Raw genomic sequence first — 15,768 nt, forward strand, 5'->3', positions numbered from 1 at the left:
ATATTTCCTTGCGGCTGAGGCCGCTTTAAATCTTGTGCTGGACATGTGGAATGTTGCAGGGCAGCACGCTGGAAACCGCGTCCATAACTCAGTGACAAAGATACAACAACTCATTTGTAAGACGACCAATTCATCTCACAGGGCTCCTTTTTTCTGCACAGGATAACACTTCAGATGAAATAAGAGCCGGGCTGTTGCCAGGCATTGTACTGGAGACACGGATTAAAAAGGATACAAAATAACAAAATGACTAAATTGCTCAACGAGCAATGGGAGGCGAATGCCAAAAAGCTATTCATGGACACAGCATGAGAACAAATTAGCAAAGTCACTGGTTCTGTGTGTCAAGTCCTGCGTCTGGATTCTGTGCTGCGAGAAAGATCCGAGAACGCTCTGTGGGCCCAGGCCTGCAGCAGAGGAGCAGATTTCTGTGGGTCTGAGGAATGTCGGGTTGTACCGAGAGGACAAGATAATCAAGTCCTCTCGCTCCCTTGTTAACGACCGGCCCGGCCTTTGGGCTGGGTAACCTGCAGGAAAGGCCCTGGCTCTGTAAAGGATGGGAATTTCCTGACCATCTGACAGAGTTTAAAAGCAGAATCCGCCCCCTTGCGGCTCTTGCCTTCCTGTTCACAAGAGAACTCGCCGTTTCTCTCGGAGAGGCGGTGAACCGCAGCACGGCGTGGACGCTGCAGGCCGAGCAGGTCCCGAGCCCCGACGCCACCCAGGGAGCATGGGACAGGCTATTTTAACAGCTGACTTCAGCACTGGGGCTGCAACGAAGATAGCTTAAAAAAGCACAGCAAACCAGTTTTTGAGAAAGCAATGTGACATTTTCTTCTGCAGGAGAGAAGAACCCACTATGCTCACTGTGAATGTGTGCAAAATAAATACATCTTAAATTTTTATTACATTTCATTTCTGTCTTAGTGCAGCCAATCTGATCATTCTATAGATAATAAAAAGAATCTAGCAGGTATATTTAAAAAGGCTCGTTAAAGCCCAGCTGCCAAAAACAGACCATTTCCCTCCCCTTCCGTGTGGGAGCTAGGAAAGTGGCCATGTGACTCTGGCACACAGGAGATCCCACCCATAATGTGAGGTGATGGGAGTCCAGGGGTTTGCCGCCACTTCCTGTGCACTGCTAGAGCCTTCCTGTTACTTGCCCATACACAACAAAGAGGGGACCCTGCCACAATAACACAGCAGCTTTTAAAGGAAGACACGATGCGTAAGAGGCGGACGGTCTCAGAAAAAACTCTAGAAAAAGGTAGAGAGTACAGGTTCCACGGAGGAAAAGCGCGTTCGTACAGTAATACTGGAGGAGATGGATGCAGACTGCAAGTGCACTTCTTTCTTTTCTGATCTGGAGTGCCAGATGTACATCAGTTTCTATTCATAATCATTTTAAACTACACTGCAACAAGAGCCCAGCTGCGGCATCGTGTTTATTGCCTGCGATTTTCTGCGTTTCTCAGTGGTGATGGTGCTGTGCCCAAGTCTAAGCCTGTGAGCAAACCCCTTCTCCCACATTCCAATTTATCAGCCACAGCACCTCGTCTGCAGGAAGACAGAGGCTCCCAGGTCCTACATACGTCCAAACTGATGCAGAAAAAACCTTTCGGCTTCAGAGGAAGTGCTTCACCTGGGGTGCAGTCTGGAGGACTATGAGCAGCACCCTAATTTCTTCCACTGCAAGACTGCAGCACCACTAAAGAAAGCCTTAAAGAGAAGCAGGACAGTCGCATCCCATTATTTCTTGTTTGGATTCATAATAAAGCCTTTGTTAGGGATTTCTATTTTAAGCAGTCTTGAAGTGGGTCTGGGAACTGCCGTCCGAGGCCTGTAGCACAGGGAGTAGGACTCAGAGACATTCTGCACAAAGCAATAACCTAATGGAATTGTTCCAGGGCTGAAGGGATTTGCAAATGAATGAAAGCCCCTTTTCCTGAGCAGCTGTCAGATTGGATTCCCACACTGAGCTCAAGCATGGCCACAGGGAATCAGCAATGGTTTCTGTTATTTGCTCTTGCAGTAACTCAAAACACACATGTATAAAGACACAGAGACATCTAGACATTGGAAACTTCATTTTCTACAGAAAAGAGCGATCTGCCTTAGCCATAAATCAATACTTCAGAAGTTCAAAAGGATTTTTTGGTCCATTTTGTTGTTGAACTACGCAGATGTTTACGACCGAGAAGCACTCAACTCCTTGGCCGTTATTTATCCACCCCTGGAACACAGCTGGCACTGGGGTGGGCTATGGTGATCTAAGTCCATGCTGACAGCCTTAGGTTCCCGGGACTGGCCAGTGGGCAGGGAGTACAATCACACAGCTGGACCTCAGCTGGAAACGAGGAGTCTGATGTTCTCAGTAGGACGTTCTGGCAAGCCAGGGGAGAGCAGACCTCGGCAGCAGGTTACACCAGCACACTTGTCTTCCCATGGATCAACTCCCCATCACCCCTCAACACCCCTGGGTCCCATCAGCCTCCCTGCACTGCTGAGCTCACACAGCGTGGCTACCCTGTAGCCTGCTCGTTAAAATAATTACGCTTAATCGCGTGGATTTCAAGCTGTCTTACAAAGGCTTTGCCCCCGTTTCCATTCATTAGCAGACAAACAAATCCCTGTAAATCAGCTTAACCCCTTAAATCGCTGAAACCCAGAGGGTCCATGTTCTCTGTGTGTTGGGCACCTGAGCACAGAAAGGAAAGGAAGAGTTAAAACAGGCATGTAGAAAGGAAGTAGAAAGTAGAAAGGAAGGCTGTGTCTCGATGGGGATTACTTCATCTCTAGCCAAACTGTTCTGGAGGCCTGGATGTCAGTCACTGTCAGCCCTGTGCTCTCCACCACGCAGAGAGTCCCTTAGAAAGACTCTCGTTCTCACAGCCTTCCAGAAGCAAAGCAATCAAGTGTCGCCCTCCTGCACTCCAAAGAGCTGCAGAAGGAGACATATGTTTTTTAGATACATGCGGGTTTAGAACTGTGGGTAACGGCATCCTTGTGAGCTGGTTAAGAGTGTAGTGGCTGCTGCCAAACACCCTGAAAACATTCCCTTCTCATTAAAAAATGACACCCCCTGGACTCAGATTGCTTCTGCTCCACCTTGCCAGCAAAAGGAAGGGATTTTATGGATCAATGTATCAGCTTACGTGTTGACAAAACCTGAAAGTCTTAAGTCAACACTTAATTAGAGCACTTGGCACTCTAAGAAAATGTTCCAGCACATGTGCTCTCTGAGCCATTGCTTCCCTTTGAAGGCTGTTCCTTCCCCACAGTTCCAGCCTCTGGGCCAACTGTGAAAGGGCTGCAGGTTCACACTGCCCCCAGAGCCGGACCTCGCTCCAGGCTGAAGCAGGCAGTTATTGTTACATCCTGAGATCCGTCTCAATAATCAGAAAGACAGCCTGGTGTGCAGTGCTCGTATACAAGCAATCCTGCTGCCCTGCTCCCGAGCAGAGAGGACGCACTGGGACCCAGCAAGGAAAGCCCTGAGGAAGAGGGCAGGGATCTCTCCTAATACTCTTTTTAATTTTTGCTTTTTCTGTGCTTTTGTATTTCAGTTGTTTTCTCTTATCTATTATCTCATTCTATCATTTGGCACATGACCTAAATCAGTCCTGCTCAGCTCTGTATACTGCTCTGTATACTGCTTGTACTTCATGACGGCTCACACTACACATCCTGAACTCCAGCTTGATGTTGTTGTGTGTCATGTGTCGAACCCTTTTAGAGTAAGAGTGCAATCCGAGAGCATGACTTCTCAGACAGCTCTATCCAGCCTCTCACAAAAACGAGAGAACACTTGGACAATGGTGCTTGTTTGAACTTCACTAACTTAATGACCTGAGAATCTTATCCTGCAGTTTCTGTAAGAACACCAAAGAACTTGCTGCTCCGACAGCTCTCCAACGTTCCATAATTGAGAACCACTTTACTTTCAACAAAGGCCAATGGAGGACTTAGATTCATCCCCTTACTAATATCATAATAAACTATTTTATATAGCACCTTTAAAGGTGGCTTCTCAAAGCGCTTTACAAAACAATAACAAAATAAAAATGCTCATCTAAAGAAGAAGGTTCTGAGCCTGGATTTGAAGGAGTTTAGAGAAGGTGACTCTCTGATATCCTTGGGGAGAGAGTTCCATAGCTTTGGAGCATAACAGGAGAAGGCCCTGTCACCCACAGGGTATAGACGGGCTTGGGGGACAGATAGGAGATCAGAATTAGAAGAGCAAAGGTTGTGAGCTGGGGAGTCAGACAATAGCAGCTCAGACAGGTACTGAGGCGCCAAGCCAAGCAGAGCCTTAGAGGTGAGCACGAGGACGTTGAAGTCGACACGAAATCTGAAGAAGCCAGTGCAAGGACTCCAGGATAGGAGTACTGTTAAGTTTAGCTTATTGTCATAGGCACAAGTGCAATTAAATGCTTATTTGCATGTATGATCCAATACAAAGACTTTAAGTAATTACCAAAAACAAACACAGAACAACAACGACAGGTTTAATAACATACAACTTAAAAAGAGTAATGAAGTAACGTGATCACTTGCACTAGGCCTGGTCAGGATTCTGGCTGCCAAAGTTTGGACATACTTTCCTTACTACTGGAAAAAAAGGCACACCTTTATACAGAGCAGCGTGTGTACAAAAATAAACCACCTGGCCATGTGTTTGAAGCTCACTCTGGGACACGTCAGAGAAAATGTTGCCCAAGACCAGTCGACTACAAGGGGAGCGAGATGTACCAGACCAAGACAGCAAAGAGATGTTCAGTTCTTTAGAAGAACAGGCAGTGCATCAAGTCCCTTGCCGCTTCCGATTTACAGGAAATTTAGAAAAGGCCAAACAAGGTGTCACAGCGCCCCCTGGCCACTCGACTGTGCACCTCACTAACCCTAATTCCATAACAGGCACAGGTATCTCCCATACCTGTAGTTTATGTGCCCTGAAGGAGCCCAGCATATGGGCCATTTTCATCAACAGGACTGAGCCAAAGTCAGGGTCTGCCAAGGTTTAATTGGAAAAATGTAAATTCTGATCTGGGCTTGAAGGCTGAGTATTTAGCACAACAGTGATGGCAAGATATGCAAACAGCTGGCTTTTGTTTGGCACACAGGGACGGCTAGAAGAGCAAGAGTAAGGCCCAGCAGAAGGTTATTACCTGTAAACATTTGCCAAAGCAGGACGGGTATCAGCCAACCAAGAAGTGCCCCTCAGGGAAATACAAAAGCATTGCAAAGCCCACACAGGCTGCCGAGACTCAGCGGCAATGTTAATCCGCCTGGCTGGGCTGGCATTAATGCACTGCATCAAACAATCCCCGGGAAAATCAGGAGATTAAAACAGTGCTTCAAAACCGGGCTCCTACAGACACTACAGTTCAAGACAGGAAAGCTGAGACCCCTGGCAGGTAACTTAACTTTTATTTTGCTCTAGGTTTCATCACTACACAGCAATTTTATATTCAACTTGCCGATAGCAGTTTACTTTCTCAGTGTTACTGCAAAATTTCCCGCATTTTTCTAGAAACTCAGGCACACAGCTGGGCAGCATTGGGAACTACAGCCAGTTGGAGAGATGAAGGGTCTGGACATCCACACCCTGCAGGAACCAGGCTGTCTCATGGCAGTAGGGGGTTCAAAGTGAGTGGAGTGACAGGGAAGAGTGCTCTCTCTCTGTACCAGGAGAGACAACATGTTGGAATATGATCAGCCAGTTGCCTAGTCAACTAACTAATTCTTAACTAACCTTCAAAGGGGTCTTGGGATGGCCCTGCATAAGTACGGGAATCTTCAGAAGGACAGCCTGGACAATGAGGGAACTCAGGATCGCTGCAGCACCCGAAGCCCAGAGAAAAACAGAAGGACAGGCCAGAACATGGCACTGCAGCAGCACTACAGACACAGGGGCGGTTCATCCTGCCTGGTGGGCTCAGGCACTGCACAATCTTTCAGCTGCAGAGACAAAGCCTCAATCCTTCCCAAGCTTCACAGCACAAAACTTGTACACAAAATCAAAACTACATTAAACAGCTGTGTACATCAGCAGATCTCACAATAGCAAGGTTGTGAAACACGCTTACTTAAGCCTTGTAGTGCCAGTGCTCCTTGGTTCAGAGTCAAGAGTACGTGCTGTAAATAATTCAAGCCTCATTACATCTCCCAGTATTCGACTCTGGATGCAAAGCATTTTTCAAAGATACCTACGCTGCCGGATGTTTGAAAGAGTCATTTGCAGAGAGAGTGCTGAATCATTATTTTATGGAGGGGCGGCCTGCTTGGGAAAAGATTCTGGCGATGTCACAATAAAGCCACGTAACTGTGAGAAACAGTGTGTGGGTCCCAAACTGATCTGGATCTGGAAATCAGGGGAAACTCAGGGCCCCCAGAGAAACCTGTTCACTCCCAAGACTAACAGTCTAAAAAGTCACGTTCCCACTCTCATTCACTCGTCACACTGGCTTTCGGCAATGCAGCTAGCTGATCTTTCAAAATGTGCTGTTGCTTATGAGGCAGCCACAGAACTGGAAAGGTCAGCAACAAACCACTGAGTTTTATTTCTGCTCCAGTAACCAGGCAGCTCTGCTCAGTTGGTGCAGCCGCACAGCTCTCAGCATCACTCCCTCGGCCCCCAGCTGATCAGCAAGACATTGCCTTGCTCAGATCTCCAATCCCCTGCACAAAGTAAGCTTTAGTGACAATCAGCGAGCTTGCAATTTACAGGCAAAGGCAGAAATAAAAAAAAGAACAAGCTGTTTCTTTAAGAAGTGCTATTAACTAAAACTAGCGGATCTCAAACCAGCACTGCATATTTTTGGCTACGAGACTGCTGACTCAGCCCTTTCCTGCTCCAACCTCAAAGCACACTGCAAAATTTCCAGCTGGCAACAGCAGCCCAAAGCTTCTCTCCCAGGGAACCCGATAGGAATTTGAGAGTCTGTGTCAGGGCCTCTGCCACAGCCTGGCCTGAACTAGAACAGGACTGAGCACTGCACTCCAGAACGCTGGCAGCACCAAACACAAGTATATGCTGAGAGTGTCCAGTAAGTCTCATTGCAGTTTCTGAAGAACCAAGCTACAGGAAACCACGAAGCACTCAACAGATCAGGCCTGCAATTTTACACCTGGAGAGGCGACGCAGGCTGCATCCTCAATTGAGATCTGCACTCATGCCATCGCCTGGCTGAGAGCACCCCGTACCCTGGCACCCCAGCAAGACCAGAGCAGTGGAACAACACTCTCTGTGCTGCCTGGCTGGCCTCCATCTTTATTAAGGAATTCTGGATCCTTCTGGCTATGACAGTTCTACCTATCAGGACTATGAAAGGACCCTGGAATCTGAGTTTTAAAAACAAACATTCCATGACACGATTTCTACTTTTTCCACACAAAACACTGACTAGCAGGTCCAAATCTCTCTCTCTCAACTCTTTAGATTGAAATCCCCTAAATCGCCTTCAGGAAGAAAAAAAAAAAACTTAATTAAGCACAACATTTTTTCCCATGGGGGCCAAGAAGATTAAAGCCATTTCCTGTTGTCGAAGGTAAGCAGTTCTTTAAACGCAGGAAGTGCCTCAGGACGCTCTGTTCTTCCCGGGGAGGAAAACTCTTGGCTGGAGTGCTGCTGACTGCCTCAGAGGAAAACACGCCCGTCCCCAAGACCCGTCACAGGCGAGAGGAGCCATTCGGAACATCTGGCCCGTTCCGTAGTTGTAGCTAACGGATCTGAAAATCTCATTCAGCCTCTCCCTGAAAGAAGCTGGAGTATCAGCTTCAACAATATGGCTGGGCAGTTTCCTCCACACTCACTTGGCCCTTTCGCATAAACATGTTTTTTGTTGTCCTTCATAGTGACAGCTGTAGACAATAACATACCATGCGCTGAGAGCTGAGGGGGCCCAGTCTGAACTGAGCTCTGACAGGCTCTTCCAAACACCCAAATCTCCCATCAGGGAGGATACCCTCCTCAACACCAGGATAGTCACTCCCACTGCCACGCTTGATGCCTGCCATGTCTGAAACACACCAGCACCAAGGAGCGAAGTCAACAGAGAAAGTCCAGCTCTCTCAGGTTCACAACCAGCAGTCTTTCATCCCTGCAGAGCAAAGACTGTGAAGCCAGGTTTGTGTGGGAGCGATGACTTTTTTTTCAATTTCTCAAACACAGCGACAGTAAGACATGCAAAGACTGTTGAAAGCCCTTTCAATGCCAATGTCGCACAGACCAGTCCTTTAACACGACACAAACAAGCAACTTTCATTAATTTCATCTCACATCAGGGTACAGACTCATCTCAACCGAAGCGCTTTCACTTTTGTCTTAAATCTTAATTTTCACATGGATTTGTTATTTGTTATGGAGGGAGTTTGCTGAGAGCCCAGGGCAGCTGAGCAGCGGAGAGAGGATGGGGGAAGGAATACATTAAGATAATAAAACCAATATTGATCTTTCATTCTGGGAAGATTATTTTCTGTTGAAGAGCAAAATTATGGCATTGGACTGTGAAAGTGTTATAAAAAAATCAATAGTGGACCAAAAAAACAACACTAGCCAATATCTCCCGGTATGGAGGATGCCTGCACCGCCTCAGTCTCTTCAACCGGACTGAGAAAGCCTGGCGAAACCGAGGAATGCTGGAATTTCTTTTCAAAAAAGCAAAACATGCTGTGAGAAATGCTTGCCTGCTCAGATTTCTTTTAACTGATGGCTGGTGTTTGCTTTTCTCAAACAGGAGCTGGAATAAGTGAGATAAAGTAGCCGAGTAGTACTTCAACCACATTAAGAGCATCAGGAGAAACTTGCAGCAGTGTTCAGGTTGTGTATCAGGATTAGTCTGGCAACAGGCACTGCTGGGAGAGAGGGGAGCATGTTCCCATCAAGCCCAGTGCCCTGGTGCCCCTGTGCGAGTGAGCAGGAACAGGTGTATAAGGCGCTCAGGGGTACCTGGGTCCAGGTGTCAGCGTGGGGACCGCTGGCTTGGTCGGACCTGTCTGCTGCTCTTTCTCCTCCTCCTCCTTCTTCTTCAGAAATGACCTTGCTTCTCTGGAGTCAGCATCCACCTCCTTTGTCACCCTGGGAGAAATTATTGCAAGGAAGATCACAAACGAGGAAGAGAAGCCCTTTCAGCTTGTCTGGTAATCCGCTACTAATTGGTCTAAAGGTCTCATCCAGCTGTTTCAAGATATTGGCTTCAACAACATGGCTTCAGAGCTAGGGCCATACTCCCACAACCCTGTGTGTAAAGAAGTGCCTTCTGTTCTTCTGTGTGGGAAGGACAGATCAATGAAAGGGAACAAGTCACTTGCTGAGGCACTGGCAGGTCAAAATCTGTAAAATCATCAGTAATAACAATTGTACACCCATTAAAATAGAAATATAATTTGGATACACTCACACAAAACTAGTTTTGCTCATTAATAATACATCCACCAACTTTTGAAAATCAGGGAAAATTATGGAACCATAGAAACCCTTGACTAGAAGCTGGGGTCAGTCTCCTGCGTAGGAGGACTTGAACCAGGGCAGTGCATTTCATCAGTCACAGCTCAATCAGGCCAGACAGTAAAACTACTGTCACAGCTCAATCAGTTTCCTACAGTAAATGTCACCTTCCAGTGGTCTGTTCAATTATTAAAAGCACCAGCAACTCAAGCCTGCGAGCCTGGGCTCCACTCCCTCTGAGACGATCGAAGGCTCAACTGTATAACGCACAACGGATGTCTGCTAACCCCCGACCCTGAGCCCTGAGCCACACTGGCGCTCTGTATGAGAAGCGTGTGACAGGAATAAATACAGTGCTTTCCGACCTCTGCTGTGACCACACTGAAGGCACAGTGGCTGAGCAATCGGCTGGGAACTGGGAGAGCTAGGAGGTGAAAGCCACAGGCGATTACAGCAACACAAAGCACTGCAGCACCTCACCGGGCTTTCACCAGCCTGCAGGTGCAGGTCACACACACAGATGCTCAAGGTTCGAGGCCACAGTTTCAAAGCCATACACCCAGTCCTCAGGCCAGTCAGTACAACCATGAGCTGACCTCAGGCAATGGCCCTGACTGGACACCTGCAGCTGTCTGTCTGGCAGCTCAGCTGAGCGCATCAGCCACGCAGTGGCAAGTGCGTTCAAGAGCGGATGACACTGGAAACAAAGCCTCTTTCTTCGTGGGAAAACAAAACAACCACATGCATGGTTCTTCTCCGTGTTTCATGGTAACAGAGAGGAATCGCTGCTCTGTTGTTCTCCCAAGCAAAAGTCTAACTCTGCCATGGGAACAGTGAAAACATTTGCTCACAGGCATTTAAATAACCTCAATTTCAATACCATGCAGGACTGAGATAGCGGTGTACAATAGCTCGTTTTTATCAAATAAGTGCATAAGACAATAAGGTGGGCTGACATTTTTGGATTTGTGTGAGCGTACTGTACAGGGAATATGACTGCCTTCAAAATTACCAAGAGTACATTCCTACTTATCAGGCTCTTAAAGTCATTACATTAAACCATCCTCTGTTTTACACCAAATAAATCAGACACTGAAGGAAAGATGAGAACACCTGCTCTACATTTTTCCCCTAAGTTCCATTTTGGCTGCATATGAAGACACACTTGTCACACACACCCACACCACCAGCAAACCCTCATATGTCCAGTGCATAGAGAGATGCTGCCACCTGGTGGATGTACAAGGACTTGCGTGAAGTCTGGCATTATTGTCACTGATCATGTGCACACTTACCGAACTTCTTCTCCTGCGAAATCAAACACTTTTGTTATTGTGACTTTTGATGGCTCTTTATTTTTAACTTCTCTTGGCGCTGCATCTGTCTTGCTGGATTGGTTTTCATCACCACCCACAGCCTGAGAGAAAAGCAGACCAGACATTTCTTAACAGTGTATGGAAAAAAACTCACTATTGCAGCTGCCTGAAAACCTGCAGGATTACATAAAGCACCTTGACTTGGTTCACAAAGGTCCCTGAAAGACTGGTAGAACTGCTGGTTTTAATAATTGAACAGTTCCATGCACAACAAACACTACCTACAAAACCAGGTTAGTTTCTACTGATCTGTCCAGAAAACTGTAATAATTTAGAGAAAAGGTGGAGGAAACATTTTAATAAGGTGCAAAAATTCTAAAAGGTTGAAATGCAAAACAAGAAGCAGGAAGAATGAGCACCCCTCCAGGAGGACTCGCTGACGCAAGGCGGGTACCTGCTGGCTCTGTGCCGCTCCTGCGGGTTTGGGTCGAGGCCCCACCTCGCTGAGGAAGCTGGCCCACAGGTCGTCAGCCTTCTTCCTCTCTCCGGTGCCGCTCTGCTTCTCTCCCCCGGGCTCCTCCGCTGGCGCGCCCCCATCCTCCTCTCCCTCTGGCTGCAGGCCTCCTCTCTGCCGCTTCCTGCCAGGAGACGTGCCTCGGTGAGCCAGCCGAACTGCCCCCAGCCCCCATCTCCCGCGACCCCAGCTGGACACCAGGGGCTGCAGGTCTGCCCGAGTCAGGTCCCTCCCTGCCCGGGGTCTCATGCAGCCCCAGGCTCTTAAACTGGGGTCTTTATATGACAGCAAATCACAGTGATCATAAAGCTGCAGGAACAGACTCCATTTACCACTTAGATTGTGGGGTTCAGCCTGCAGCCCAGAAGAGCCCCTTTACTGTGTGAACCACTTGGGAACCTCTAAAATACTACAAGAGTACCGAGACCATGAATGATGACAGGCAGTCGCAGGGAGTGTCCTGCAGGCAGGAGGGGCTCCGGCCTGTTCCAGGTCTCCGGGAGACAGAGCGTCACCCAGCCTGCTTACCTCACTGCAAGGCCTTTGCCACCCTTCCTCCTCCTCTTCCTCATGTCCTCTGCAGGCCCCTGGCCTTCTTCTCCTGCCGCGTCCTCTCTCACACACTCGCTCATGTCATCTTCACTGAGCTCCTCCTCTGTCACGCAGAGAAAGAACATTCAGCAGCAGGCTGAGACAGGTGCATCAGATCTACGTGCTCCTCTCCACTGGGCTCAGACCAGGAACATCCCTGGTGCTGCAGACAGGCACAGGGAGTTCCTCATTCCAGCCACAGCGGCTATAGGCCAAACCCAATTAGATGTTAAAACCGAAAGGCATCCCACCAGTTCCTTCTATCCACTGAGGGCCTGCAGGGCTGAGCTGCTCAGGAGCAAGAGAGACACTAGCCTGGGCTGGACCTTTGAACTCTTCTTTGCTTTATTATAAGCAATAACAAGGTACAGGCTCTCCCAAGGAATCAGCCTCACTAAGTTATCATCCATCCATTGTCTAACTGTTTCATCCAATTCAGTATCACTGGGGAGCTGGAGTCTCTCCTGGAAAGCACCGGGCAGAAGGCAGGGTATAGCCTGGATCAATTACTAGAGACGCCAGTCCATCACAGGGCACACACAGACACACACCTGGGGCAGTTTTCCCAGGTCATTTGGCCTGTTGAAGGAAACCAGAGCACTGGGAGGAAACCCATAAGAACATGAGGAGAACATGCAAACTCCACACAGACAGCACCTCAGGAACTGAACCCATGACCCCAGCACTGTGAGGCAGCAATGGTGACCACTGTGTAATAAAGCAGTCTTGTGCAATTCTGCTCCTGGACCGGCAGTGTGTTTTCAGGTTTAGCAGGTGTCTTTTAAGCAGCAGCTCCTGAGGAGTTGGGAGAAGCTATTCAGATAGACCAATTAAGCCAAAAAAGAGACGATTTGGGGAATTCTCCTCAAAAGCCCGCAAACAGCATTACATTCTAAGTGTCCGGCTGATAGTCAATTTGTAATCCAGGCCGTATAAAAAATACACAGTTGAACCGGTGGATGTTTATGAAAAAGGACTACCAAGACTATATTGGTCAATTGCAATGAACTGAAAGCCGCGTACTAACAGGAGTTCAACCTGTGCTTAGCACGCAGCTGCGGTCTAAACTTGTGCTGCGCCTTAAGACCAACTGCAACTAACTTTGCCGCTGTGCTTATTCCGCAGCACCATACTAAACCTGTTCTCAATTGCAACGAACACAAAGTAACAGCTGCTACCCTCTAGATGTGACTACAGTAGCAGACTAACTTAAACCACCTCCTCATATAGTTTAAGCAACTTAGTACCATACTTGGCTAATGCTAGATCGCATTAGAAGGCTCCCGAATATAGTGGAAATATCGCCACTACGCACTGAATTTATATATCCGTCACTTGAAAAATTATTGTAATATTTAACTTAAATTGCTTAACACTTACTCCACATTTATTATTATGTGTATTAACAAAAGTGTCATTTACTAATAATTGCATTTATTGTCAATCATTATTAGTAGCTGTGAATTTTAAGATATGCTAGGGAGTGAAGAGAACAGAACTTAAGAAAATAGTTAAATAAATGGAGCGTGAGCCTTTAATGTGTTCTATAAAATCTGGGAGTCAACTGAATAGATTTGTTATATATTTCATTGTGATGGGTCTCCATATTTGTGGTTATCAGAGGAAAGCAGGGATAATGAGGAAATGGGTGGTACAGAGAAAAATATCTGTAGGTAAATGCAAGCATACATTAAAGAAAGAAAGAAACTCTCTCTGCATCTCAAAAGTGATTATTTATGATAGTTCTTCGGAACACTGCCCCTCCTCTGTCCTGTGGCTGTGCTCCAGTAATGACTGTGTTGAAACAGCCAGAGTGTGCTGCATGCCTTGGAGGCAGAAGAGGTGGCTCATCCCAGTCAATCGCAAGGTTGTGTAGGACTGCACATGCCATGAGGAAGGTGCTGGCTCTTGATGGACTGATACGCAAACCAAATGACAGACAAGCAAAGCGTTGTTTTACAATTCCAAAAGCTCGTTCAAAGTGGCTTCTTGCGTTTTTATGACTCCTGTTATAGTGCAGTTCTTGTAATGGCACAGTATCATGCATAGGTGTCAGAAGATACCGTCGTAAAGGATAATCACGGTCACCCGTGAGAACTCCACAATACAATCCTTCCTCCAAAATTGATTTCTGATGGCTGCTGCAGAAAATTCAAGCATCATGTGTACTGCCAGCCCAACCTGCTACCACATTGAAAAAATCTCAGGTTATGTTCACATAACCACGGCTGTTGATGTAAATGGGACCTTTCCTTCGCCTGTGAAAGTGGGGATAGGGATATGTGTACAATCAATCAATAGAACCAACAACTCCTAGGATTCCGACTGTAGTGTAAAAAGCTGTGCAGATACCCTGTTGTTCCTCTTCATTTGCCATAGCAATGGAGGTCGTACTGTATGTAGGGACGCAATGGCTGCAGCGACTCTGTGAACTGTGCAGCAAACGGTGCTCTAGTGTACTTTTATAATATTGCCACCACAATGAAAAAGTTAATAAAACTTGGTGTGGGGTCCAAGGGATGCGCTCCTCTTCCCTTGGATCGCAGTTGAAGCTTCAGTATCTTAATTAGTCTCCTGACACCATTCTTTGAAAGCCTGTACCGCATTTTAAACTCCCATTCGCTTAATGCAATGAATGGATTATACAAATTGCAATATCAACTGGATATAATTTGGGCAGACTGTACTCTTCGAACACATACATTTCTATCGTAGTAGCTCAGCATCTTCGCAGATTTTGAGTGACTCTGTCAACGTGGTGTAACTTTATAAAAGAAAGCAACGAGAACACCTGTCGTGGAGCATTGTAATTTGTTCCAATTGCCCACTCATTGCCTTTGGCTGCTGGCGGAGCAGACTGTGGAGGGCAGAAGGTCAGGACTGTTACCAAGATCATCGAGTAATGAAGCTAGTTTACTTATTACATCTGTAATTTAGAAGCACTTTAATATTGGTTTTTAAATATTACATTGATCAGAAAATATTTGCTCTACAGGCAGTTTGCAAAACTCATTCATGATGACCAACTATTGTTTTATAATTAATTCACACTTCAAATACCTTATAGTTCAAAAGCCTTGCAAACAATTTCCAGTGTAAGATCACAGCTGACTATAACATATCGTTAGTGTATAGCCTATAAATGCCTCATTTTGCTTTACAAGAAAGAACTGCAACCATGGCTCTTCGAGTTCAGAACTACACATTAGCTCAAAAAACTATTTCATTGAGCTTTTCAAGTATGTTGTGGAGACAGTGGAGGATGCTAAAAAGGACTCCACAACAATACTGAAATGAACCAATGCCTGGAAGTCAGTAACTAGCAGCTTTCATGCCAGCTTCCCAGAAAGATGGCTGTCCAGCATAACCAACTTAAAAAGCCTCTGGAAGAGGCTGAAAATCGAGGCCCACAATGCCATGACACAGCAACGTGCCCTTCGGTCGTCAGGCAGGCCAGTAAGGCCTCTGCCCCAGCTGTGCGCAGAAATAAGGTCAATAGTACCAAAACTTCTTGCTGAAGTGGAAGGCACTGGAATAAATACATACGGTAAGACTATGCATTTCTTTAAATACTAGGGTGGCTTCTCTGGAGAAGCAAGATGTTTTAATTTTAATGTCTCAGTTGCCAAAATTACTCCACCCTGTGTTCAACGTGGACACCAAATTAGAGAACTTAAATTATACAGATTTTCTATCTTTGCAGCCTCACACTAATAGGTATGCAACTGAAAAAGATAAAACAATACTGTTTGGTACTTTAATCAGGTGCTGTAAGAGACCTGGGAAGTGAAGATGGAAGTAAGTACGTCATATATTGCGATTTTTGTATTTCAGCATGTGCACGTTCTTACTACTCTTGTATTTTGTTTTAGGGGGTACAGTGGAGTGGGGAAGCCAGT

At 46.6% G+C, this 15,768-nt stretch overlaps 1 protein-coding gene across 2 annotated transcripts in view; it reads right to left on the minus strand.

The window, feature by feature from the left end:
- cfdp1 (chromatin remodeling protein CFDP1) overlaps nt 1-15,768 on the minus strand; it is a 36,068-nt gene that overhangs the window by 18,070 nt on the left and 2,230 nt on the right. For both annotated transcript variants that reach the window (XM_088614075.1, XM_088614076.1), the window contains exons 3-6: nt 11,807-11,933; nt 11,219-11,402; nt 10,744-10,865; nt 8,951-9,079 (exon numbers count right to left, since the gene is read on the minus strand). In XM_088614075.1, the coding sequence (XP_088470201.1) occupies nt 8,951-9,079; nt 10,744-10,865; nt 11,219-11,402; nt 11,807-11,933 (562 nt within the window). The remainder of the gene's footprint in view (nt 1-8,950; nt 9,080-10,743; nt 10,866-11,218; nt 11,403-11,806; nt 11,934-15,768) is intronic.

Source organism: Lepisosteus platostomus, chromosome 20 (assembly GCF_059453375.1).
Source record: "Lepisosteus platostomus isolate fLepPlt1 chromosome 20, fLepPlt1.hap1, whole genome shotgun sequence".
In the NCBI taxonomy this organism is placed as follows: Eukaryota; Metazoa; Chordata; class Actinopteri; order Semionotiformes; family Lepisosteidae; genus Lepisosteus; species Lepisosteus platostomus.